The sequence below is a fragment of the Lutjanus erythropterus genome, chromosome 10, assembly GCF_056507025.1.
Source record: "Lutjanus erythropterus isolate fLutEry1 chromosome 10, fLutEry1.hap2, whole genome shotgun sequence".
Taxonomy (NCBI): Eukaryota; Metazoa; Chordata; class Actinopteri; order Lutjaniformes; family Lutjanidae; genus Lutjanus; species Lutjanus erythropterus.
This window is the reverse complement of record NC_139326.1, coordinates 6191370-6218206: the sequence shown is the minus strand read 5'-3', so window position 1 is coordinate 6218206 and position 26837 is coordinate 6191370. Positions and strand designations below refer to the sequence as shown.

The 26837-nt window shown below is 38.5% G+C and overlaps 1 protein-coding gene across 2 annotated transcripts; it reads right to left on the bottom strand.

The window, feature by feature from the left end:
• Positions 1-2186: 2186 nt before the first annotated feature.
• adrb3a (adrenoceptor beta 3a) lies at positions 2187-21028 on the bottom strand. 2 transcript variants are annotated; one of them, XM_084728045.1, is made up of 2 exons: positions 19599-21028; positions 2187-2701 (listed from the first exon to the last, which is right to left on the bottom strand). In XM_084728045.1, the coding sequence occupies exons 1-2, from the start codon at positions 20879-20881 to the stop codon at positions 2674-2676; spliced, it is 1311 nt and encodes a 436-aa protein (XP_084584171.1). In that variant the 5' UTR covers positions 20882-21028; the 3' UTR covers positions 2187-2673. The 2 variants fall into 2 exon arrangements, with proteins under 2 accessions (XP_084584171.1, XP_084584170.1); XM_084728044.1 differs by lacking the exon at positions 2187-2701 and adding an exon at positions 9977-11616.
• Positions 21029-26837: the final 5809 nt, after the last annotated feature.

Genomic DNA, 26837 nt, shown 5'->3' with positions numbered 1-26837 from the left:
GTGCCCGGCGTGTCTTTTTTGTGCAGCCACTCAGAGCATTTCTAGTTGAAAACCTCATTACTTTTCAGAAAGGCGCTTGTGCTGTTACTGGTGCTTTTTTTCCCAGACAACCAATCATGATAACCAAGACCTTTCTGTGTGCACTGGAGAACTGAGACTCAACTCATGTCTGTGCAGCAGCCAGAGGGAAAGATGTTTTTTAAAAGTGTGCTTTCCTTCTCAGTACTTTTGTAGCTCCCAAAGGCCTGTGTGTGAACCTCTATGGTCTGAAGTTTAGTTTGTGCTGCTGTTTGTACTCAGCGGTATCTGTTTTGTTTTACTTTCACGTTCGCTTTCAGCTGATAGGCTACGTGTCAAGTTTCTGCTGGTGAAAACACAACCCTTTTTTTGCTGCTTTATAATAAAAGCTTTAAGATAACAAAATATCCAGGGACCTTTTTTGTGAAGAATTTATAGAAAACAGCATGTGGATAACCAACGATTAACCATAACTGCTTGACTCAAGGTGAACCTGCATCAAGACACGCCTTCTGTTTTGCAGGGGCTCAGGCTTAGCTCCGCCCAAGATGATTTAATTGGTTTAGAGAAATATAAACAAGCCAGGTCATTTCTTCCACTATAGCAGAATGATAGTGTGTGGAGTCAGACGTCTCTGCACAGTGTTGTGCGAGGAGAGAATTCTGGGTATGCGAGACTAACCCACTGAAAATGCTTCCAGTATAGCAAAATGGCATACAGTATACTGTAATTAGTACATTTGGAGTTGAGAGTTTAACTCCTCCTTTACATTTTAATTTTTTTTTAACTCTATGCTTTAAATGTGTAGTTTGAGTTGAAGTTGTTTTTTTTACTAAAAAAGTAGTGGCTTCTCTTTTCTTTTCCCTGTGAAAAATGTTTAGAATTGATTTCAATCTAATCCTGCCCGTGGAAAACACTATAACAGGAATCAGCTGATAAGAAATGCGGCTTAACTCTCAGACAGGATAATTGTTTCCACTCGAGTTGTTGTGGCTTTTTGTGGTCACACACACAGCACGTCTGGCACAGTCAACGGTGGTCACAGTTTGTTTTCAAATCCACGTGTTTGGCTCTTTGTTTATTTTATATTAAGTCCCAAATCTTGTAAATTCCTCTCATAATGGAACATGATGTCTGCTCAAACAGAAGCAGAGGCACAGACAATGGTTTCAGTGGGTGGAGGATGATGTAAAAATAAGAAAACTTAATATGTTTATAATTGTCTCCGGAGCTCATATCATCAGTAGTTTACACTGATTACTGTTGTTAACAGAGTAATGGTTCCCAACATGGGGGTCGGGACCCTTCACAGGCTCACGTTTCTCTTTGGAAAAGACAGGATAAGTCCTACCTCTTTAGACCGATAAAACTGTTTAAAATCAAACAGCCTCACGTTAGTCTAGACTTATCACAACTCACCTTTAAGCCATAACTAGGGAATTTGACAAAATTGCAAGTTCGTCGAGAATTCAGTGTAGAGTGCTGCTTTACTCTCACCAGAGTAAGTTGCCTCTGATTTTTAAGGAATTTTACAAACAAAAAAAAAAACACAAATTTGCTTCTACAATTCCACAGCACAAGAAGTGGTGAGTTTGCACACAAAGCACACGTCAGCAAAGTTACACAGTCTTATAATATTTTATTTCTCAATGCAACAGATGATGTTATGTAGCGCACAACACGGTGTCACGATTTAACAAAATAATGGATGAGGTGCAGGTCATATTTCCTCGATCAAATCTGTTTTGTCTGACATTTCAGAGTGAGTTTTCGATCTTATAACATGGCCGCTTCCCAAAGGAAAATGCATATGGAGTTAACGGATAACGTAGCACAGAACAGAAGTATTTTGCTATGGTTACCTGTAGTTTATAATACTGTACCTTGCACGATGATTTATACTGATTTATACTGATAATTGACATGAATTATGTTTGAATTGTCTTGTTATAAGATTTTCACAGCCAGCCAGTCAGAAATGAACATTTCCCATATAGCCGCACTATAAAACAGAATTTAAGCAAAATAACTTTTGTGTGGAAATAGAGTCCAGGATCAGAACTGAAAGATTAAAACTGAAAACAGACACCAGAGTTGAAAATGCACAGCCCTTTGGTTTAGCTGATTTTACACTGAGGAGTTTGTGCAATGAAAATGAATGTTTCTTGACTGGACAGTAACTTGAGACAGCCTTGCGCAACTTTTTTTTGCTACAGATTCGGTGTATCATAAATAGATAACTTACGAGATAATATACTGTACAAAATTAGTTTATGCTGTCGTTTTTGAAACCACAGGCCACATTCACTGTGTCCAAAGGTTCCCTGGAATGCCTCTAAAACCTGCAGTTAAGTATTGTCTCATTCAAGAACACAGGCAGTCCCTTGTAGACAGTATTTAGATGACACTGGGAGGCTCAGCTTTGGTGTCACCTAATGCCTGTGAAGTGCTGAGTGTCAACGGTCCGTCTCCTGTCCGCAGAGGCAGCCCACAGAATTCCTGTTCAGACCAAATCATCCGTTTCTCTCCAGTCAGTCCAGTTGTATCCGGTCGCTCTCTTCTTTAGCTGCTGTTTGGCCTCAGCCTATGTGGGAATCACAATCACAGTATCGGCTGGAAAACGCAGTTTGCTTCAGTAGCTCGACATTTTACAGTTTATCTGTCCGTTTCCTGCAATGTGAAGCTGGAAAGAGATGGAAATATTAGCATGAAGTGTTTGTATTGAAATGAAATCCCCAAATACAAAAGAAATGAGGAGCCTAGTCTATTTTAATAGTAACTGGAGATTAGTTGACATCACATATGGAGGAATGTCATTCGAATCAGTTTGACTTTGTGTTTCATAAGTGAGCTATTTAGTCTCTATTAGTCTTATTTGATGTGGCGTTCCATGAGGTGCTTATCCACAGTCAGTGTATTACCTGTTACCTGTGATGTCGGTCGGCACACCTTGACTTAGGACAAGCAGAGAGGGGCTATAGAGTGGAAGCTATAAGCAAAATACCGTTCAGGGCTCAACATTGATGTTTTGTTCACTTGCCCTTTCAGGCAAGAGGGTTAGAGTTCATTTTAGGGTTAGGGTCAAAGTTATCTGTCATGTTTGATTTAGGGCTGCAAGGTCTGTAAAATATCAGAAAATACTGAAAAATGTCCAAGTGCAAGGTGTCTAGTTTTGTTAGTCCAAAATCCAAAGATATTCAGTTTGTTATGATAATAAATGAAGAAACGTCTGCATATTTGAAAGACTGAAAACAGTATTTTCTGTTTTTCTTTTCATGAAAAATTTCTTTAACCATTAATCGATTATCAGAACAGTTTAATAGTTAAATTCTTTTTTACCATTTGCCCAGTCAGCAAGTGGTAAAGATACTCACTGTTGAACCCTGCTATTGTGGGTCAGCAACAAAAGGTAACTGAAAAAAGGCCCACCTAAAAAAATCTCTATTATCAAAGCTTTCACTCTTCTCAAACCAACCAGACTCCACAGGCAAAATCAGTCATTTTACCTCACAGAACATTGGCATTGCTGGACTATTGACACATAAATCTGTTTGTTTGTTTGTGTTATCGTGTGACTTCTGTGTTATAAAAGGATCATTCTGATTCACCGAAGTCACACAACAACACAAACAAATGAACCAATCGAGGCAGCAGTAGACCAGCAGCTCCTGGGTTATACAAGGTAAAAATGATTGATTTCACCTATGGAGTTTGGTTGGTTTTCAGAGAGAGATATTTGTCTTTTTTAACAGTGGTTTTCCCGTCGGAAAAAGTTGTTTGACAGCAGGGTAAAGCAGTGAAAACATTCTAAGTATTCAACTGAACACTACCAGACACAGAGGACAGTTAACTACCTTTATTATTAACCTCATTATATCTTTGATTTGGTGTGAGATGTGAGATTTCTGTGTGTTACTGTATGACTCGGTTGCCTGTGCTGGTCACACCCGGTACGACAGATTGTTGTCTTGTAGCATATTTGTGTGTATGGTGTTGTTTTCATGTGGAAAAACATAAATATCGCCACACCTGTTCCACTCTTGTTTAGTTTTTCTTTGCTAATTACAGAAAGTTGCTGCACAGTCGCCCTCATGCTTTTATCCTTTGTGAAGCTCCTGTGAAACCTTTTTTTTCCCCAGCAGGACAGGAATTCTGATGCTATCACGTCCACTGTACATGTCTCCACAGGAAGACACAAATTACCTGGAACTGTGAGCTTCACAGAAATGTGAATGCATGCATACAGGAAAAAAAAATGCAATTCACAATGTGGCTTCATCAGAATTCTTATCCCAGTCTTGTGAAATCGAACTCTTTTTATAGTGTATCATCATGTCTTATAGGTGTGTTTGATTTTAAGATAATTCAAAAGGATTCCAGGAATAATATTATGATATACACTCTCTCGAATCTCACATTCACACACGAGTTGTTGGATTATTTTAAATCGAAAACCACAGACATATTTTCCACATATTTTGTAGTCTCTGCTCGTGTTAAAGGGGCTAAACGCATCAAGGTTAAGGAAAATCCATTCATCATCATTGGCGTGCGCATTTTCTGTCTTTAAATCTGCCAGTAAGAAGGGGATGCAATTAGAAACCATTTGGTGAATATGATTTTTGAAAGTTGTATTGGGTGCACCAAGCTAAAGCTAAGGCAGTCTAATAGAACAGTGCTGCAATAAATCCCTCATGGATTAACAAGGTTTGGAGGCTGTAGTTCGTGGTGCAGGCAAACTGAAGTACAATGAGAGGTGTTTCTAATATTTTGTCCACTCCACAGGTAGAACAGATGTTAGGAGGACTTCTCTAATGCGATGCAATGATGCCTCCAAAATAACATAAAATCACTTTGTCATTAAAATGCATTAGCTATAGCTATACCCATAGAAAAATGGATGGAGGGAGTGTCCACGATGACACCCGTAGGTTTCTGAAAAGTGTAAAGCTCAAAGTCCCGGCCACTCCAAAAACGGATGGAACCGAGGCATCCAGCGAAGCGCTACCTTGCGATGAGCCACCTGTGGCAGTAAACACCTGTCACTTAAAACAAATGATCCCTACTTATGTATTCAACCAATCTACTGTGTATAATATCAGATGTTTTTATTGAGTCACAGAGTGGGAACTGCATCTAAAGCTTGCGAGACCGCCTTGTTGTGTAATGATAAATAAATCGTATCTCGTTCTCGGAATGGGCGAGGCTAACCAAATGTTAAAGGTAATTTAACCACGTAGTCGTGCATTTGTAATCACATCTTTGCTTTGGGTGGAGTTGAGCTTTGGTGAATTCTGACAGGCGGAGTCACGCCCTCAGCCAATAACAAATAAGTGTGTGTGTGTGTCGGCAGGTAAAGGAAAAGTTCAAAATAAGATCTCGTCTAGCCTGTGTCTCCTAGACATAAATGAGCTGAAATTAGGACCAATATGAGACTTTGACTACTCTCTCAAACTTCTTAAATTCAGCTCCTGAGAAATAGCCTTTGTCTCGTCACAGCCTGAAACTAATTTTAGCCCGACTGAAGATCTTCAAATGTTCTTTTTTTTTTCCTCACTGCACAGATCTTAAATTTGTCTTAATTTGTCTTTGTCTTAAATAATCAGCTGTTGAAATAACAATGAGATCTAAAAGAAAAACTCGGTGGTCTTAAATGAGATCCTAAGTTTGTCTGTTTGTTCCATACAGTTCTCAAGTAGAAACCTCTGAGACACCTGTGAGTGTGGGCGTTCAAGAAAAACAGCTCAAAATAAGAATATGATTCATTTCTCATAAGACAAAGAAAAGACAATTGTCAGAAATAAAAATTTTCCTCTGGGATGACCCCTCCCCTGCATTCACACACACGTGACCTCAGCCTAAGTCTGAAATTGATATGGGTCGACCAAAAGTTGCTATATTTATTTTTGCACAACAGCCTCAGAATTGAGCTTCAGATCGGTGTTTTTGATCACAGGAGTAAGACAACTTTTGCAAGTTTTTTCTTTTTTTTTTTTTTTTATTAATTTGACTTAACTTTGATGAATCAATAAACACAACACATGCATTATTTATTTATCACTGATAATGATTTCAAGACATTTTACTCGTACTACTGCTCTTAAAAAAGCAGGTTGCATTATCTGCACCAGATACTCATTTCAGCCAAGCGCTCACTCAACCCTGCAGAGTGGTATTACCAGGCTTAGCGGCTGGGTCTAGCTGGTTAGCATGCTAACTTCAGTAGATATCTCTGCAGCACAATACATAAACCCAATCCCACTCTTCACCCTGAAGCCCAAAGCCCTGAACCCTGAAGGACTTCAGCTGACGTCACCTGCAAGTGCTTGAGAGTGTGAGACTGCAAGTGGTTGGAATGGTATAAATAGGATTGGGACAGCACTTTGCAACATATCAAAGTGACAAAAATTCCATATGAAGCATCTAAAATACAAATATTACAAGACAAATACTTTAAAAGTAAAAAAAAGAGGCATTCATATGTACCTAAATATATTCAGTCACGGGTTTCATGGCAAAATGTTCCATTATCTTTTACAAGCTTAGTACTTTTTTGTTGCTTGAGTGGAATTAATTTTGAGATGAAAAGGTGAGATGCTGTTGTCTACCTTTAAAGAAAAAGAACACACTTCTGGGGTTACCCTGGTAACCCCGTTTTTAACATCACAATGCTATGAACTGTGGGAAATTTCCTCAGGCAAAGTCTGCTGAAATGGACTCAGTGATTTGACAGCGGGGAAGCCCTATTATCTTCATATTCTGTGGAACATTTTACTTCATTTTTTAATGTTTTAAAATAAAATTCAAAAATATAGGTCCTTTTTAAAGTTATCAATATATTAAATATTTTACCAGCCTGAAGTCAGTCTCAACACAGCTTTAAATAAATAAACCCTAAATAACATATAATAATAAAACTCAGAACAGCTGGCTGGAACAACCAGTGACAGGTAACTAACCCAGTCCAAAGTCCTGAATGGTTGACTGGTCTCACTCTCAGTCATGCGGCTGTAGTTTATTTTAGCTGGTGTACAGCAAAAGCAATAACCAGTTATCATTTATAAATTTTTTATCTGTCGAAATCCAAACAATTTAGAGTTAAACTTCTCTCAAGTGTTTGTTCTGCTCCCGGGTGCCTCCATTTAAAGAGCGTCACGCAGTGTGATCGGTTGTGATATCAGCCAGGCTAAAAAGGGAGTGTTGGAGGTTTCCCACAGGTCACCACCACCATGTTTTCCTTCATCCTGCTCCTTGTTTCACGCTCTCTTGGGCCAGATCTTGCTCTAAGCTAACTACATGCACATTATTATGAAAGTTTGTGTGTGAAGTTGGGTTACCATACGGCGGCAAAAAGCTCAGAATTACACGGTACAGAGGACAGGAAAAAAAGCATTAGTGCTCGTCGGCCCCTCCTTGAAGGCCATCAAAACATGAGGTCGCCCTAATGTGCGCCTAATGATATGCTCACTGCAGTGCCTTAACCTATTACACCAGCATCCAGGCCACTTTGAAATCACATGAAGCTGTAACCTCCTGCACATTAGCGGCTCCATGTAGTAAAAAGCCTGTCAATCACAGGCTCTGCAGCAAATGTCCTGTTAAACACATGACTTCTCCTGCACAGTGCATGATGCATTAAAAAAATAGCTGTTGACACATTTCTGCAAGCTAACACTGCAATAACAAACTCTGGGAGGATACAGCAGACATGTGTGAGAAATAATTATAATTGCAATTATAACATATTTAGCCCTCACAGTAATACAGTTTGTTTCAGTAACACACAGCCACTCATAAACCTGAGATGCCAGCTTCATAAACACAATGTCCTTTTAGATTTGTCCTCATCATTTGTCAACCAATATGTCTGAAATATTTACACAATCATTTGGAGTAATGACCCACTCTCAGTGACTTTAGTGAGACAGTATTTATACTGGAAATGACACTGTCCGCCATCTCTCTGTGCTCATTTGTGCTTTTTTTAGCTCCGAGTTTACAAGCTGAGAATAAGAACATATATCCAAATATATAGTGTATTTATCTGGTTTTATGTCATGAGAAACTATCCAAGTGCCTGCAGTGCTTGTTGTGACCCATCACAAGCTTAAGCTTTATAGCTTAATCTGGACAGAACAACCTCTGATTTCATGTCTCTCTGCCTCTGGTGTCTGCTTTTCACATGATGTCTTATTCATGTTCGTCCTCCTATAGTTTCTCTAAGATGGAAAATATTTAGGGTGCATCTGATGTCCGTTCAGAGCTGTTTTCTCAGCAGCATGTTGACAAGTCATTTCCTCACGTGTGTCTCTTGTTAGTTGTGATGCAGAGGCGCAGCTTCTAGTACACAGTATGTTTCCTGTATAAGAGTATAGGAGCTCTTTAACAATGATATTGTTCCATGCGGTCACATGCCCGTCAGGCACAGGAAGCGTGGGTGAGAAAACAGTAACCATATGTTCTGATTATAAACATTCAATAGCTAGTCTCTGGAAATTTGGCTTTAAATATAAAAAAAAATCCCATCATGGTGTCACTTCTTTGAGTTCAGTGTCTCATTAAGAATCTACAAAAATCTGAGTGATAATAAACTTTCAGAACTATTTGAAGACTTAGTTCAAAAACAGCATTTCTCAGGACTGTGTGGGTCACATTTTGATTGACTCCTCTCCCTCAGGAGCATCAGCTCGGCTACATTAGTATCTGATTTGACAGATTACAATCAAAGCATTTCATTTGAATTCTTGAGCAAAATGTCTGTAGAGGCTAAAGCATGTCTGTGATGTCTTTTGATTAAATTTACTAGAAAATATGAATGAACATTTGAATAGTCAGAACTGTTCTTTGTTTTTGTTATAATAATAATGAAATTTGTCCAGAACAGATCGTTACCCGCTAGAACTTTTCAAAACTGTGGTGGCACCTCGGGTGGCAAGGCATCTTTTAAGGGTGGCTGCTGCACCCCGTTTCACCCCTCTGAGCATGTGACACAACAACAGACACAGCATGAAGTGAGAAAATGAGAGCAGACAATGAGGACATTGTTAAAAAGAAAATAAAGGACAGGCCAACTTGCCAGGATGGCAGTTTTTTTGTTAAAAAGTCTGTCAGATATGAGAACACCAATGTGTGTAAACTGTGCAGGAAGATCATCCTGACCAAGAACGGGAACGTGAGAAACTTATTTTATCTACCTTTTGGAGTATGTCGCTTATCGTCAGTCACAAACTAGATCTGCAAAATCTCGAAGAAACAACCCACAGGTAGTCCATGATGGAGAGGTACTCAGCAACATTTCTATAGAGCTGTTTTCACCGGTGAACTCTGAGAATTAGCACGGGATTTTGCCCTTTTGCCCTTTCACACATGTAACACACAACAGATTGTCTGTGTCAGAAGCTCTCACATGTTGGAAATTCATGCTGGGTTTTTTTTTTGTTCTTGTGTCTTGACTGCAAGTAAAGTTTCCCACGTGGGATAATAAATACTCCTTATAGTTCGGGTGATGGGTGGTGCTTGCAGAGTGTGCAGGAGGAGTAATGATGACTGTCTCAAAACAGGTTAAGGGTGGCAGACATGAAGATCAGCTGACTCCACACACGCACACTTTTACTTTAATTTATTGTAAATCGATTTTTTAACATCACAGATGATCAAGAGAGGCATTAAAATATGAGGCACAAAATGAGCCTCATGTAGGCTGATGTGCATCAGCAGAGAGGCCGTATGAAAACAAAACAATCAGTGAAATAATGTACAGGCAAATGTCAGTCAGTAGCACCCAACGACAAAAAAGAGCAAAACATGGCTTATAATTTGTGTTTTGCTGACATTGGTTTGCTTTAATTCCTCCAAAAGATAGATATTTTCTGCTGGGGTAAATTGAGCTGAGCAGTTGGATTTAGCCACTCAGTTGGCCATTTTTAAAAAAATATATATTATTATTGTTTTTGTTTTTTTTGAAAAGTCTTATTTTACCTAGAATGCATTGTGCCATAGTCCTACTTAAGATAGCCAAGAACGAAACTTGTTTGTGCAACAGACGAATTAAGATGTCTATCTAAAGTCTGACTATCTGTTATATCTGAGCCATAGAGTCTATCTTTGTCAAACCGGCTCCTGGTTGTGTTTCTGAACCAGTCAACCGGGCAGAGACGCTTCATTTCTGCTCCACATCCACACTTTAATTTAGTCCCCAACCCAGTTGGCCGCTGCTCTTTGAAATAAAATGCTCCGCTCTCTGTTAGCTTAATTTAAGTGTCCTCAATCACGGATAAACTGTGCTAACAAACTCCCCCTGCTCATAACACACAGCCGTGCCTTTCAAATGCATGAAGATTTTGTCTTAAATACCTCCAATACACATATTAGGGCGAATATAGCAGCGGCCCATGTCACTTCTAAAGTGTCATGAGTGACAAGCAACAAACACCCAAGTCATTCTGTGTCTCCACTTCCACTTTTAAGACCAAAAACAACTGCAGATGCAAGATGCATTAGAAATGCTGTCATGTAGGGAATCTGTGACACATTGCACTTGTCATATAAAGTGGTGCATACGTGACAGGAGCTGTAGGCTGCTGTTGGTGTTGATAAGGGCACCAGTGATATGCCTGCATGTATTTCTATGAAAACAAAGTAACTATTGATAATGGCTTTTCTCTGCGGTGCAGTGTAGCACAAACCCTCTTCCCTAGTAACCGTTCATGTCGGCGGTTGTACCTCATCAGCTCCTGACTCAACTAAACCAACCTGTTGTTGTCTCAAGGTTTAAAGGAAACATGCTGCTCAAATCGCTCTTTTGTGTCGCTGGATAAATAGATCACTAATTCTTGAGAGTTGGGACGAAACCATATTTTGAATGGGATTTGATTTTGACTCTTAAATTACGTTGAGAAATACATTTTAAAAGATCAAACTATTAAAGCCTCTGTAAAACTATAGTCTTTTAACCATGTAATTCAGGGACTTATGTGCATATTAGTAAGCATATAAAAAGTATTTGAATTTGAATTATTATCATCTATGTTTTTGTACACTTTGCTACCTTGTGTTTGAATTGGGCATAGGCTTTTATTATGAAAATTTACAATTAATTCCATATAGCCAGTCATAAAAAACCCGTCAGTTGCTTTGTGGGTGCAACAAAACTTCTCTTCTCCTGCTGCAGCTGCTCTCTGAGTCTGAACCAACTCAACGACGTGGAGCTGAAGCCATTATATCTCTCCTTCAAGACAAACAGTGACTTAACGTGACCAAAATCAATATCAATTTAGGTGTTTAGAATTTTTTCCTCACTTTATTTAGCTGTTTGACAGGCTTTACAGACGGAAGACTGAAGCCACTGTCTGCGCTGTCTTCACAGCCACAAACCTCTACTTTAAAAAAAAATCATTTCATCACAGGGCACTGGAGCGGCTGGTTTACTCTCAGACCCGAACAAACATGTTAAGACACCATAGTCAAACAATAACAATAACTAACTAACACATACAAACACACCCCGTATTCTGCAAGATAAAAAGATGGTTTGTGTCCATGGAGTCTGGTGATTGTAAAGGCAGCAGAGACGGCAGCTTCAGTCCCTGCTGGAAAAGGCTGTTTGACGACAAAGTAAAGCAGGTGACATTTTATAAATATCGCGTACACTTAAACCTGTATTTATTTTTTTTAAGGTGGTCTTTTGCTTAGGTGGCTAAAGTACGTTTTGCTACGTCCTGCGTCTCCAGCGGTCGACAGCAGGACGTTGCTGAGTTTTCATGTTGGGCCTCCTGAGGCAGCTGTCAATCAAACGTGAGCTGACACGCCCACACACTCTCGAAAAATGGTCTAAACAGCAAATCAGCTGTTTTTGGAGCAGGTTTACTAATAATTGTGAATATTTGTTTTTATTCAGAAACCAAATGTTGATAGCACATATGCATTTCTACTATTTCAAGCCAAGTTTTCAGTGGCTTTAAACCTTGTAAAGGACCGACCTCTTGGTGATTAAATGTTTTATAAAATGTACACATCAACTTCATCATAAGGAAAATCTGACAGAGTGGCGTCTTACAGAGTTGACATGTCTGATTAAATCATGTTTTTGTAAAAATATGGCAGTTAATGAAAATCTGAGACAGAACTATAAACAGCCAACAGTTTCATATAAACTACATTTTAAAAGAAATATGATTATAATAGCACATTTTTACATTTTACCATGTTCTCTATTGTCAGTTTTAGGCTTTGAAGGCTTTTAACACATTTTCAAATAGAGTTGAGCTATATGAAGTTAAACCTTAACCCAAGTCAATAATGGATTATAATGCATACATATATCCCATATTTCCCTAAAATATAAATGAATGTTTAGCCATCTGGGACACAACTTTAAAGGGCGAACATTGAAAAATGTCTTTTAAAACAAAATTGATTATATTATAATGTGATATTTTTATACCTGTGTTATCAGTTATATATTAGATATATATGAGTTATATATTAGTTATATATTGTTAGATTTAGATTTAGAGTTTGTTTTAAATTCAGGTTGTTAATTCTTGTCTGGGACAAAGGTGTTTCTGGAAGTTCAGAAAAAAAAAAAAATTAAAGCAAACCAAAACATTCCATAAACTGCCTATATTTCACAAATATAAATCCTTAAATAATAGATTTTCACCAAAACTTTTGAATTGGAGTGCTGGTATTAATAATTTCTAAAGTTTTTCTTTTTGGCAGGACATGATTTGTCCCAGTTGTCAAGAATGAGTAAGATATAGAGAGTCGACAGAGATGACTGAGGATTCCTGGCGATAACTATCCGCTCCAGCAGTCCAGACTCTACCTGGAAGCGTTTGTCATATTCCTTCATTAAACCCGTCTCCGAGCCGCCGCGGCCCTGCCAGAGCCATTCTCAAACGGCTGGTCTCACTTAAGTTTGTAATCCGGCCCAAAGCGCAGGGTGAGTCCGCTGAGCCTTCCCCCTTGGGGTGATTTACTGCAGAACACATCAGGCTCCTTTTAAGGAAGACTTTTATAAGCTCCTAAATGTCTCCCATTTTACTGCCCCATTGATTATGTCTGTAAAATTCCACTGAGAGGAAAAGGGAAGAGGAAAATGATAAATGTAGCATGCAGAATAAATATTTAAAAAGACACATCCCTCTGTCATAAAACTGGGTTACACATGGGAATTCATATGGCAAGGAAAGGGCTGTAAGAGTTGTGCCACATGCCACATAAAATTGAATTATGAGTTGTGAATTAAAAATTCTGTATTACTTACTGTTTTTTGTGCATGCATTACTAATGTGAAATGTTTGGATAAATCAGTAATATTTACTGCAATTTATCATAAATCGACCCTGATATGTCATGACAGATTGAAGAAACATGTAAAGTTCAAAACCAGCTGCACCGTCCTTCTTTCTATCCTGGAATAACTGTTTTTGTTTTCCCGTTTCACATTAATTAGAGATCAAATTGATGCTGCGTGTTTGCAGCGTGTGTTTATGAGTCATAAGAAATCAATAATCTCACAGCAGGAATAGATGTTTTTAACTGGTAAATTGAACAATATGTAAATGGAGTTTGGCTCAAAGCGGCCGTCTGATTTTCATGTGGTCCATTGTAATGCAAATGGCGTGTTTTGGCTCGCTTAGCAGCCAAGATAAGCAGCAGATGTTTGTGAACATACCGTCTGATTCAACTAATTTCACCATTGAACTGGTAATCGCAATATCCCCAGACTCTCTGGAAAAAAAAAATCATGCAATTTTCAGAGTTGTTGAGTGAAGAAAAACTTCATAAACTTTCCAAAGTGGCTACAGAGAATTTGTAATCATTCACGCCTTCTGGTAAATTTGGGATTAAAGGAGAAATCTGTGAAATATTTACTGTAATAAATCATAAAATGACCATGATTTGTCATCTGAGATCGAGGAAACTAAACTAAACTGCTAAACTGAAATACTTCTCTGACAACGCTACAGCTGCAGTGATCCCCCTTTAAAATTTTTATTCCGAGCCAGAATAAATGTTTTTGTTTGCCTTAATTAGAGTGCAAATTAATGCCAAATGTTTGCTGAATGAGTTTGCATCTCTTTATAAATTGAAAGAAATCATTATTAATCTTGTAGAAGGAGTAGAAGTTTATAATGATTAAACTGAGCAATATGTTAATGGAGTTTGTGAGACAGGCAGCGACTGAACTTAAAGTCTGGGGTGTGTATTTTCAGAGCAGTGGGCTTTTTTGTTTTCAGGATAACAGGCCAAACTTTACATTGACAGACTACTGACAGTTATAAACAACTGATCAACTGAAAGTGTAAAACTTGTTGCTTTTTATTGTCAGTTTACAATGTTGCATGCACCTTGTGCCTGACCAACCTTCCTGGAGTCTGGAGAGGAGGAGGAAGCAGAGGGAAACAACTCGCTTCAACCATCGACTAGGATTTAAACCTATTTAATATACAGTCTGTGCCCCCAACTCACTACTTGGACTGCAGTACTCATTTTTGCATGTGCAATAGCCACATTACAATTTAAACATGAAAACATTACATTTTAATTCGAGCTGCAGTGGTTAGTCGCTTAATTGATCAGCTTATCCAAAGAAAATTAGTTGCCAACTATTTTGATAATTGATGAATCATTTCAGTTATTTTTCAAGCAAAATTTTCTCAAACACTTTCTGTTTCCAGCTTCTTAAATGTGAAGATTTGCTGCTTTGTCATGTATGACAGTGAGTGAAGAGTCTTTGGGTTCTGGACTGTTTGTCGGACAAAAGAAACAAACTGAGGATAACATTTTGGGCTCTCAGAAATTGTGAGGAGTTAGTCAATAATCCTAATCCTACTAAAAATAAAATATGATATTTGTCTTATTTGGCTTTTTAAACTGTTACTGCAGTAACATGTGAAATTGATGTTGTTACACGAACAGCTTCCTAGAAATATAGTGGAATATTTAACTTTCTGATGACAATCATTTCAATACTTCTTTAGTGAAATTATTGAATTTAAAATTTTGAAAACAAAAATTAAAATTCAGCAACAAAATTCAAATCTACAGCAAATATTGTGAGTTAATTGTGACAAGTGACACAAATCCTACAGAGGTAGACAGGGACAGTTCACCCAAAATCAAAAACATATTTTTCCTTTGGTTTGTAGTGTTATTTATCCATTTATTTTAGTCAGATCCACCGTCTGCCTTCTACTTTCTTATATATTAGTGGAACTAGATGACAGTTTGTGCTGCTTAAAGCACCAAAAAAAGAAAAAGTCATTTTGAGTTTGATCTCTTTTCAGAAATCATGACACGATAACTGAAGATAATCCACAGACCTTGGTGTGAGCGGTTTCATGTACACAACAAAGTCTTATCTTGAGCAGCCAGCTCATGAATCCTGGGAAGAGACGTTGCTGTTGAGAGTTTCAAATATTTTTTTGGTGCTTTAAGCACCACAAGCTGAGTGGCATTATATAAGAGAGAAGACAGAATCTAGATGGATAACTAGAACCACGGGACGGGAGGGAAAAAATATGTATATATGTAAGATAGCCAATAATATGTAATATCATTTGGGGGTGAACTGGCCCTTTAACTTTATTTATCTACACATTGTTTGTTTTTTTTTACTGCTCTCTGTGCATTTTAAAAAAGGTTGAATTCCAAACTTGGACAGTGCTGCTGTCCAGGAGTGACATAGATGTGGTGGAACAGTGCAGAAATATAAATCATTTCTGAAGCGTTGGCTGCTGTTGAGGTGGTAAAATATCACAAAACTAAAAGTGAAACTTAATATTTGGATTTCTATGCATGATTCAGTAAATGTTTGAGGACTGTGTTTGTATCAGTTACTGCAGCATGTTACCCGTAATCAATCTTTGAATGCATCTGATGTCACTGTGATAAAAATAACAGATGTCCACAGAGCAGACGGTGTGTTTTTAGAATACTAGTTAATAATAGTTAGATTTGTGTTTTACAGAAACCTCTATGCTGTAAATGCTGATTATCTAAAAATGCCATAATGATGTAACGTGATGTAAAGGTGTGAAAGGCTGATTCTGAGAATTGCATTGGCACATTTGAGGACATTTCTAAATGAGAACATTTTGTGTCTCTGTGCTTGTCAGTGGGCCTCAGTGGGCCCTGCCCAACACCCCCTGCAGCAGATAAATCTTTATCACTTATGCACAAGACTTCCCCCAAAACTGGAGAGGCTGTTTACCAGACTGGCAGCCAATGAGAACACGGCTGTTAACACAGCTCGACTGGAGTGAGACGACTCAATATCTGATTCATTATTATTCTAGTACAGCACTGCATGTTGACTGCAGGTCTGTCACAGAGTACTGTAACATACATGTTACACAATTATGACGCAAGAAGTAGACTCCAGAAAGTTTATAAAGGGGCAGTTCACCCACAAATCAAAAATACATATTTTTCCCTTGTAGTCGATAGTAAAATCATGACTATCTCTGCTGTAACTTCTGCATCACTTATCTAATTAACTCACAGTGTTTGCTGTAGATTTAAACTTTGTTGTTCTGAATTTTAATTAGCTGAAATTCATCCATTTCACGGCTGAAGAGATGCCTGCCGTCTCTCCAGTATAATGGAACTAAACTGCGCTCAGCTTGTGGTGCGCAAAGCACAAAAAAAACACCCAAAAATAAAAACTTACTCATAAAAACTTTCCAGAATTCCTGACCTGCGTACTCAATATAATCCAGACTTTGTTGTGAGCAGTTTCATGTAGGAACAACTTTCTGTCTGCCATAAACTCTAGCGTTACCACATCCTTACGGCCGATATCTCCAAAACTCTGCAACTAATAAAAAAAAAAATGTTGATGGATAAATAGGGGAAAAATATGTATTTTTGATGTGGGGCGAACTTGACATCATAGAACATTACATGCAGTTTGCACAACACCAGGATGATGTGTTAATATATAAAGTTAAACCTTTCCATTATTACAAGCCAATAATGAATTATAATGTGTATGTTATATTATTTATCCTGTAAATGTTAAACTTATTTGAAATATGTTTGAAACTATATATTTCCCTAAATATGAAATGTAATTTTGGGTGCATTTTGCATAAAATAGACATGACAAATAATTATCATTTTCTATTATTTTACCTGTTTAAGTATGTTTTCAGTGTGGTCATCAGCCCCGCCTCTTCTTTTTCTGATTGCTGATTCTACCTCTATTGTTTTTGTACATTTTCTTTTTTCTGACATATCAAGTGTCTTTGAGTACCTCATAAATCATTGTACAAATAAAATGTATTATTTATCATCTTTTTCTTTTTTGATTTTGTTGGCAGCTCTTCTTTGTCAAATTGAAACAAACACGTTCACGTATGTTTGGGTGCATTTTTACCGTCATCATCGTGCAGCACTTTGCTGATCTGCGACAGGATGTCCGAAAGCAGTAAGTAATGCAAATTGTTTGATTCTCCATGACATCGATTCTTCACTGTGAGGAGTCTTCACACTTCTGCTTCACAGTGCAAATGATCTGCTCTCATGTCACATGATACACCGCTAATGTAACAGTTAGGTCTTTTGAATTAATGGGGGAAAAAATAAATAAATGAAAAGCACAAAGGCCAATAACAAATCTGATTTTACACCAGTGGCCACAGTCACTGTCCTCTCACTTCCATAAAGATTAGTTAAAGGTCTGAGGTACTTTTAAACAGGATGCACTGAGATTTCATACTGTAGTGTTATTACATAATTCAGAAAAGTTAAAACACTCATTGCAGTGTTGTATTCAGGGTTCATACAGGTGCTGAAAATGCTTGAATTTTAATGTGGTGGTTTCAGCGTTGAGCGTCTGCTTGAGACTGTAATTGCATTAGAAACCACTACTTGACATATTTTTTTATTGTTTTTTACTTTTAATTTGTCATCCTTCTGTAGAATCTTTGGTTTTTTATAGCACAATAATGTCTGATTTAATGTAATGAAGATGTGAAATAATAGTTTATAGTACATGTATGTATATATGTAATTTAACACAGCTGCAAAGTGCTGGAAAAAGTTTGAAAATGCACCTTGAAGTTTATTGATAATTGCTTGATTTAGAAAGACGAAGGAACCCTGATCATCATGTTTCTGTTGTGGTTAGTAGGTGTGTTTCTATTTACTACTGTTGCGTTCAGGTGCGCACTAGCTGTCAAAATTAAACACTTAATCATCTTTAAACCAGGGTTTCACTGTTTGTACACAAAAAGGAGGAAGTATTTATGTGTCTGTTGGAAGTGGAAGTTTTAACCCTTGTGCATGACTTTAAAATACAGCCGTAAAAATATTATATATTAATATTATTTTCCACTCTCAAATCATTTTGTTAACCAACATCAGTTCTGATAATAACTATCAAATGTTAATTCATTTTCAGGATTTTAACCCTTTAAATTCAAGTTTGTTTACACAAGACTGCTGCTTTGTTTTGTGTTTTTAATGAAAAAACAGATTATTTTCCATAAACTATATGCAAAGAGGATTTTTTGGGAGGGGGGACTATCACAGTCTGGGTTATGTCAATGATTACCAATATCATTGACAACATGCCCACGTCATTTTGGTTGAATTGACACATTTTGCTGGCCAGCTGTGATATGCGATAACACGGTAGAAGCAGGACTGAGGAACACTGCATTGTACTTGCCCAAAGGCCAAATACATCAAAATAGCCTCAGTCTCGTGGAAAATAGTAAAACTACAATTTTGAAGCCAGGTGTCCAAAATGACTTAAGAAAATTGCAGCTTTAATGGATTTTAATTTGACTTTTTGTCTTCTAAGGACTTCAGTGTAACTATTTTGTATATACAGTGTATTATAGACCTATTATAGGAGCTGGTTGAAATTTCTAACTTAAAAACAAATAAAGATACAAATCTTTGGAAAAAAAAAAATGCTGGATGCATTAAAACAGCTACAATTATGATAAATAAATTAACGAATAAATAGACAAAAATTCATAGTGATACACAAGAATTAAAGGGACAGTTCACCCCAGAATCAAAAATACATATTTGTCCTCTGGCCTGTAGTGCCATTTATCCATCTGCAACTCTCTTTTTGGTGTGAGTTGCAAAGGTTTGGAGATGCTGTAGAGATGTCTGCCTTCTCTCTAATACATTGGCACTGAATGGCACACAGCTTGTGGTGCTCAAGGCACCAAAAAAACACATTTCACGTGTCTCTTTACAAAAATCACAACCAGGTTACTCAAGATAATCCACAGACCTTGTTGTGAGCTGTACTTTCCATCTGTTAGAAAGGAAGTAGTTCCAGTAGATTCTACTGCAGTTCATGATTTTTCAAATTGATTTTTTTTTTTCAGCGCTTTAATTCCATCACAGTGGAGAGAAGACAGACATCTCTATAGCCGATCTCCAAAACTCTGCAACTCACACCAGAAAACATAGATGGATAAATAGCACAACAGGCCATGGAAAAAATCTGTATTTTTGATCTGGGTTGAACTTTCCCTTTTAAAAAAGTCATCATATCTAAAGGAAAGGTTTATGTGGGTAAAATAATATGAGACAAAAGAACTTACTATTGGGTTTCTGCTTCTGATAAGTCACTGAACTGTGTGCTGCCGTTGGACTGCAGAGGACCAGGAGAAGCCTCCTCACTTTTGCTGCTTCCCTGAGTGCTGGCCACACTGCCCTCAGTCCTGCTGCCGGCTACGCCCGACTCAGCCCGCCACAGGAAGCAGGAGCAGCGAGTCTGCAGCTCTTTATAGAAAGCGTTGAGCTGCAGGGTGGACAGCCACCGACAGCGCAGGAGGTTCTTGAACGCCGTACGAAACTCTGGACTCCTGCAGTAGATGATGGGATTGAGGCCGGAGTTGACGTAGCCCAGCCAGTTTAGCAGTCGGAAGATCCTTTCTGAGGGAACACGTTTGTCAAAAGCGTTGATGATGTTGGCGATGAAGAACGGCAGCCAGCACACAGTGAAGGTCCCCATGATGATGCCCAAGGTCTTGAGCGCCTTGTGCTCCTTGACAAGCATTAACCTCGATGGCCTCCGCTTGGCGCTCTTTTTCCTCGCGATGTTGTTGCCGCCACTGGAGCCAGTGCACGCTGATGGCACGATATTGTTTATGTGGAGGCTAGCTTGCATCGGCGCCGTTGGACACTCATTCTGGAAGCGCATGCGATTCTTATCTATGAGCTGAACCTGCCGTGTGGCTATTAGAAAGACTCTTGCATAAACAAATATCATTATGAGCAGAGGAATGTAAAAAGACACTATAGAGGATGTGACAGCATAGGGCCAGTTGGTCACAAAGTCGCAGCACTCTTTGTTTTTATAGCAGTCCACTGCTGAAGGATCAGTGTCATGCCAAAGCCCTTGCATAATTGGGACAAAGGAAATTAAGGAGGACACAATCCAAACTAAACAAACTATCAACCGGGCACGCCACTTGTTGAGCAGAACCTTGTGTCGGAGCGGCCTCGTAATTGCTATATAACGATCCACTGCTATGACACAGAGCGTCTCTATGCTTGCTGTCACACACAGGACGTCCACAGAAGTCCAGATGTCACAGAACGTGTTATCGAGCTGCCATTTACCCGTCACCACAATTGTGGCCCCCAGAGGCACCACAAGGACTCCCATGATGAGGTCCGCACACCCTAGGGACATGATAAAAATGTTCGTCGTCGTCTGCAGCTGCGATGTACGAGCTATAGCGATGATGACCAGCAGGTTTCCCACCACCGTGATCACTATGATCGTGACCAGGATGATGAGGCTCCAGGGTCCCACAGCAGTGTGGTGGCCGTCTGTGGTGTTGGTCATGTTAGAAGCGTTCAGGGTGATATTCATCATTCTTCGTGAGGATGAAGATGTTTTTCACATCAAAGTTAACAAAACTGAAGAATCTGCATGTCTTACAAGCATCATAAATACGCTCACAATAAAAAGCTTGCTAAATAAAAGTTTTTCTTTGCAGTTACTGCTTACATTTCACACCCCGGGAGCTCAACAGGCAAAAGTAACACTCCATGTTTCCAAAGATGTGATTGTTTGTGGAAGTTCCTCTGGTGTAGGCAACAGCAGCATGTTCTCCAGAAAAAGATGTATCCAAACTGTCCACAAAGCCGAAACAATATTAGTTCACTGGGTTGCAGCACTCTCATGGATCATGGATCAAAACATGGACATGAAGTGGAAAAAAAAGTTCTTGAGAAACTCCAGCCTTGTCCATTTAAATCCGTCCACTGGGATTAGAGGACTTTGCAGTGTCTTTCGCTGAGCCCACAATGCCACAGTTGGGCTGTTGGAGATCAAGCAGCAGTGACGCTGTAGCAGGAACCAGCAGAGTGCACCAGAGTGGCTGTCCACTCTTTCTTTTGCTCTCTCTCTCTCTCTCTCTCCCTCTCTCCCTCTCCCTCTCTCTCTCTCTCTCTCTCTCTCTCTCAGCGCAGGTTGCCCACGATTGTATTGGCTCTAATCACACCCTGACTGAAGGCAGAGGGGAGGAGCCGAAAAGTGTGCCTGTGTGCCGAAAGCCATACAGGGATCAGTGCCTTAATGGAGCCACACACACAGACACACAATTATAACTACAGGCAAGGAACTAATCCTGCATTACAGCATGTAAAATGCATGTAATGAATGTCATAATATCACATTAAAACTACAACATTAATGTGATACACACATTGTTTAATTGTAAGTTTAAAAGTATGTAACAACCATCAGGCCTTTATTCTTTAATGTCACTGATGTTGTGTTGAATGTAGCAGCTACACTAAGCTTGATAATTCATTAACTGTATCCGTCAGCTGACTGTGTCAACAATGTGACGGGCTTTTCCAGTGCTGGCTTCTGTCCTCATTGTCAGATGATGCTGGGTTCTGTCAAACGCACACTTCCAAGGCTCAACAACATTATTTGAACACCAGCTTTGCAGTAAACACAAAAATACTGGACAGTTTTGGCAAGTTTAAAGTCAGAGAAACTTCAGCTACTCTGTATTACGTTACATTGTTTGCTAGTTTGCTAAGTATATTGTTTGCTAGCTAGATTAAAAGTTAACTAAATGTTCTATTAATTAAATCTTAAATTATATTGTTTGCTAGCTAGTTAAAAGGTTAATTAAATCTTAAATTGCTTGCTAGCCAGCTACAAAGTTAACTAAACATTACATTGTTTGCTCAGTAGTTAACCTTGTTAGCCTACTCATGATGGCTCGACAGAGAAGCTCTAAGCTTTAACTTTCTTCAAGGAACTTGATTATTTTCTCAATCCATTTCAAAAAGGCAGCCATTTTAAAAGTTAAACCTCCTCAAGTGTAAGTTTAAAGTTAATACCAGATCACATTTTAAATTGGAATTAAAGTTTTGGTGCAACAGAATTACATTTTAATAGATTAGAGTAAAAACTAAACTAAGATTAAAAGAGATATAAATTTAATCTTTTTTAGTTTTAAGATAGTTTAAAAATTTACTGCAACATAATCTAAAATTAAACAATGATTTAATATGGTTAAAAAAATAATCCCTGTTGGTGCAGCCCAGTTTAAAGGTCTCTAAAGGTTTATTTGTGACACAGTTTGTGGTTGACTTTGCAGACCACAAGGCACGAGGCAACCCCGACTGCAGAGGACAGGAAATAAGTGCCCTCCCTTTGACTCAAAGCAGTAAAAGAAAATAATAGATCGCTATCTGGCTGTTACTCAAGCCGGTGCACTGAAGAAGAACAATCAGGCAAATGCCTTCTATGCGATCCGATTCAGATATCCAGCGCTCTGCTGCGGAGCTGAGCTCTCTTGTCACCGAGCAGTTCCTTCTTTGGTCTGATCAGCTCCGCAACTGCAGCTGTGATTGCTCCGCATTTATTCCCATCTTACATTTTACTTTGACTTAATCAGATGGTAATCAGGGGAATACTCACAAAAGGATTTATGTATTTCTTGGCAGTTATGCAACTTTTAAGATGTTTTTTTGCCCTGAATATTCCAATGTTTTTTGATTCATTCATATTTTACCATTTCTTCTTTAAAGCGGCTATAATTTGTATTTTTATGTCCACAAATGTATTGGTTGACACAACAAAACAGGGTTGCTTATAGAGAATTATCACTGAATCTGCAGTTCAACTTGACGGAGTGTTATAACAAGTTTCAGCTCAGTGTTTAGTTGTCTGGCCCGCAACTTTACTGCTTTGGTTCACTCTCAACACTCTCAAGTGCTGTTTTCAGTGAAAAAGTTCTTTAAAAAAAACACTGTACATTACCTGTTCAGCACCAAATGGCAGACAGATTAAGTTTGGTGAACATTAGTAGCTAATATATTCCCTCAAAAGACCAAACGGAGAACTAAAAGAGAGTTAATATTGTATGTACCTTCCAGCATTAATGGATCCTTCACAGATATGAGAGTTAACCATGATGCACTAATCTCACACTATCACAGACGCTGGCTTTTGAACTTTGCAAATGAATGTAGGCTCGTACTCTTAACCGTTACAGCTAAGAAAGGGTTAGCTTAGTTTAGGATAAAGAAGCAGTGGTAAAATACCTAGTTAATTTGGGAGCTGTAGAGGTGCTGTGTGTTGAATGTACAGAGCTGATCGGTCTATACGCACACTACGCAAGTTGCATAGGGCCCCACGAGGTCTGCGAGGGCCCCGCCTCCCCTTGTGTCAATGTTTCCAACTTTCATGAGAGGATGAAGCAGAACTAAAGAGAAACTTTAGACTTAGACTTTAAACTTTCTCCTCTATAAGTTTGATATCATTCATTCACAGTAACATGAAGTTGATGCTCCTTCTTCTCTCTGTCTGTCTGAGGCTGATGTGCTGCAGTCTGTCTGTCTGCATCATGGTCTATAAGACCATGATTCATTGCCTCTAGGATGTAGTATAGAAGCATAATGTCGAATAAAATGGAACTCAAGAAAAATACTAAATAAGTATGTAAATCTGGACTGATTGATTAAATATTAAATCACCTAACTGGCTAATTACCAGGCAGCAGACCCAAAGCTCAGTGTTATGTTTTAGTATTTTCAGCATTTCATACATTCTCATATTTCTCATTTATGTTAATGTCAGCGTTCTGTTATCTTAAGATTCTGCACAGAATATTCTGTTCATTAAATATTGTTTTCTGTACCTCTTTCTGTTTTATATAAATCTACTTATTCTTTGACCGACAGATGGAGCAAACTGGGGAAGGAGGACTGTAGTGGGAGGGGAGTGACTGTATGGCAAACAGTTTACGTGGCTCACCAGTCAGTTAAGAGCAGAATTTTGCTCAGGGCCCCATGGAGGTCAGGACCGGTTCTGGGGATGTGGATTTTGTTGCCAAAGGACAGAACTAGTCCAGTGTTCATGCCAGGCTAAGATAACCAGCTCCCTACTGAATACACTGACGAGTGTTATTAATCATCGCATCTAAGCACATTTCTCAAAATGTCAAATTTTTCAATTAAAGGTTTTTCAAGTGGTTTGTACTTGGGTTAATAAGTGTATTGTGACAGACGCATTGAACAGACTACTGTTTTTTTTTTTAGATCATTTCATTGCACATGAGTTTTTATATCTCCAGTAGGTAGAAGGCTGCATCTGTACTTATTTGCTGCCAATAAAAGTCACTCGTAAAACAAACGGTCTTTACAGAAAATCTAATAAAAGTTTGACCGATGTTTCTCTTTGCCATCATATACACAATGTTCCCTTCCCTTTTGCCCCATTTAGGTTTAAATAGATTTTTTTTCCTTTTCCACTTTGTCACTCATCTGACAGGAAGTTGTGGAGTAGTGAGCGCATTCACAAAAGGGAAAAGCGGGCAAAAACAAAACACTGGCGCCTTTTTAAAGCTGATGACCAAGAGGCCCCATCGGACGGCATTTCTGCAGATGAAGGTCACTGCTGTGGAGCTGACAACTTGACAGCTGCTCATTTGTCTTTGCGTGAGAAGATGCCATTATCTGGACCTGGTCCTGGTCTAGCCAAGCATGGCAGCTGGCACAAGCTGAGTTGTTGATAGTGGAATCAGCTGTGACAGCTTTCTCACCATTACAGAAGGAGTCCTGCAGTGGTAACATTAGCGTACTGTGTATGCAGTGATTTATAATGCATAATAAATCATTTGCAAGAATAACTCCATACATTTACTCTGCTCAAGTGACAAAACTAATGGAAATGTTGTTGATGACAGGATTGGTTTGTGATTTTTCTTACATGTGATGTAATTCAGCCATTAAGGCCAAATGTATCTGATCAGATCTGTAAAACATCAACATCATGTGTTTAATCATGTGCACATTCTTCAGATTAAAACAATTCTCCAGTGCACTTGACTTCAGCAGTTTGTCACTGAAATTTTTGCAACACCTGTGCAAGTATTGTGATTTGATATTACAATTTATTCAGATTTTTGTTTGCTTTTTAACACAGATGATGTTTTACTTCAGTAGCATCATTGCAATACAGCTTATAAAAGTAGTGAATGAAATACTTTATGAAGTAAAAAATTAGCTGTTCCTGTTCATCAAGCTGGTGCCATAAGAGAATAATAAATAAATTAAGATGTTTGGCCCCTGAAAGCTGCACACAGCACATTGTGAGCATTTAAACTGACATTCTTCACATATGAAATTAAACTTGTAAACTGCCTTTCAAAACCCTAAACTTGACTGCATATAAAAGTGGTAAATAGAATGTACAGTAGAATGAATAAAAAAGTATATAGTTTCCAAAGTGAAGTACATTCATCTGTTCCTGTTCATCAAGTATTGATCAATACATTTTGACCCTTTGAGGTTCCTGTAGCTGGTTAGTGTGGAGTGTTGAAGCCAGAGTAAAAGACTGAGTTGTCATTGTGAAATCAGCAGATATTAGTTTGTTTTAACAGAGAAGACATAATTTATGCCTTAAAACATGAGCATGCATGTTGCCAAGCTCTAGTTATTTATGAATATTTTAAACATTGATTCAAGAAACATAATAAAAAGAACCACAATACTTTTTTCCCCACTCTTCAATCTGCATACAAATAACTAAAATTTACACTTTCAAATAGTGCACAGTGCACATGTGTGCATACGATGTGCTACCGATCTTTCCCTCTAACTTCTCTGGAGAGCAGATGTGTCCAAATCCCACAAATAGAAAATGATCGAGACACTTGACTGTTCTTGTGTGCTCAACTCAACTGTGTCTGTGTCTTGTGTGAAAGTTCCCATGAAAGAATCTAGCAGAGTGCTTCCTACTATGCTTATTACATGTTTCCCGCAGAGAGGAACTTGTCGGGGTCATCGTTTACAATAGTCAATAGCGCTGAATGTTCGATACGCTCTTGCCCCCACCCCACCCCCTGACACGCAGCTAGCGGCCCATGGATGCAGGAAGTGGAGCAGTCATAATAGCCGACTTTTCTGGAGCCTCCAAGACCAAGGGAGGCCAATTTGATACAGGAAATAGTGTTTTTCTTGCTGAATTTGTCTCCTAGCACCCCTGAGTCACAATTAACAGAGATAAAGGTAGTAAGCTGTTACTAAGTTATTGCAGAAACACGTAAAGCTATCTGTCCATCAGGAAACCTCAGTACTATGTGTACTGTATTGCTTTTGACCTATTAGGAGCCCAAATCCAGTCAGGTGAACACGTATGCTTGTCTTGTCTCTGCTGATCAACAAGCAGCATCACTACGACTATTTCAACACTTTCACCACGTTTATTTTTATTACCATGACAACAAAGGCCACCTGACTATGGATTAGCTCTCCTCAGAATTTAATGGGAGGAACTGATCTATCACCTACACGCACAATTG

What these genes read in the sequence shown, in the direction of transcription:
- adrb3a (XM_084728044.1), bottom strand. Translation starts at nt 20,881, where the DNA reads ATGATGAATATCACCCTGAACGCTTCTAACATGACCAACACCACAGAC. An exon ending in TCAGAAGCAGAAACCCAATA is followed by an intron (nt 11,617 to 19,598) that starts GTAAGTTCTTTT and finishes GTCGTCAAACAG; the next exon opens with CCTTTTCCAGCAGGGACTGA.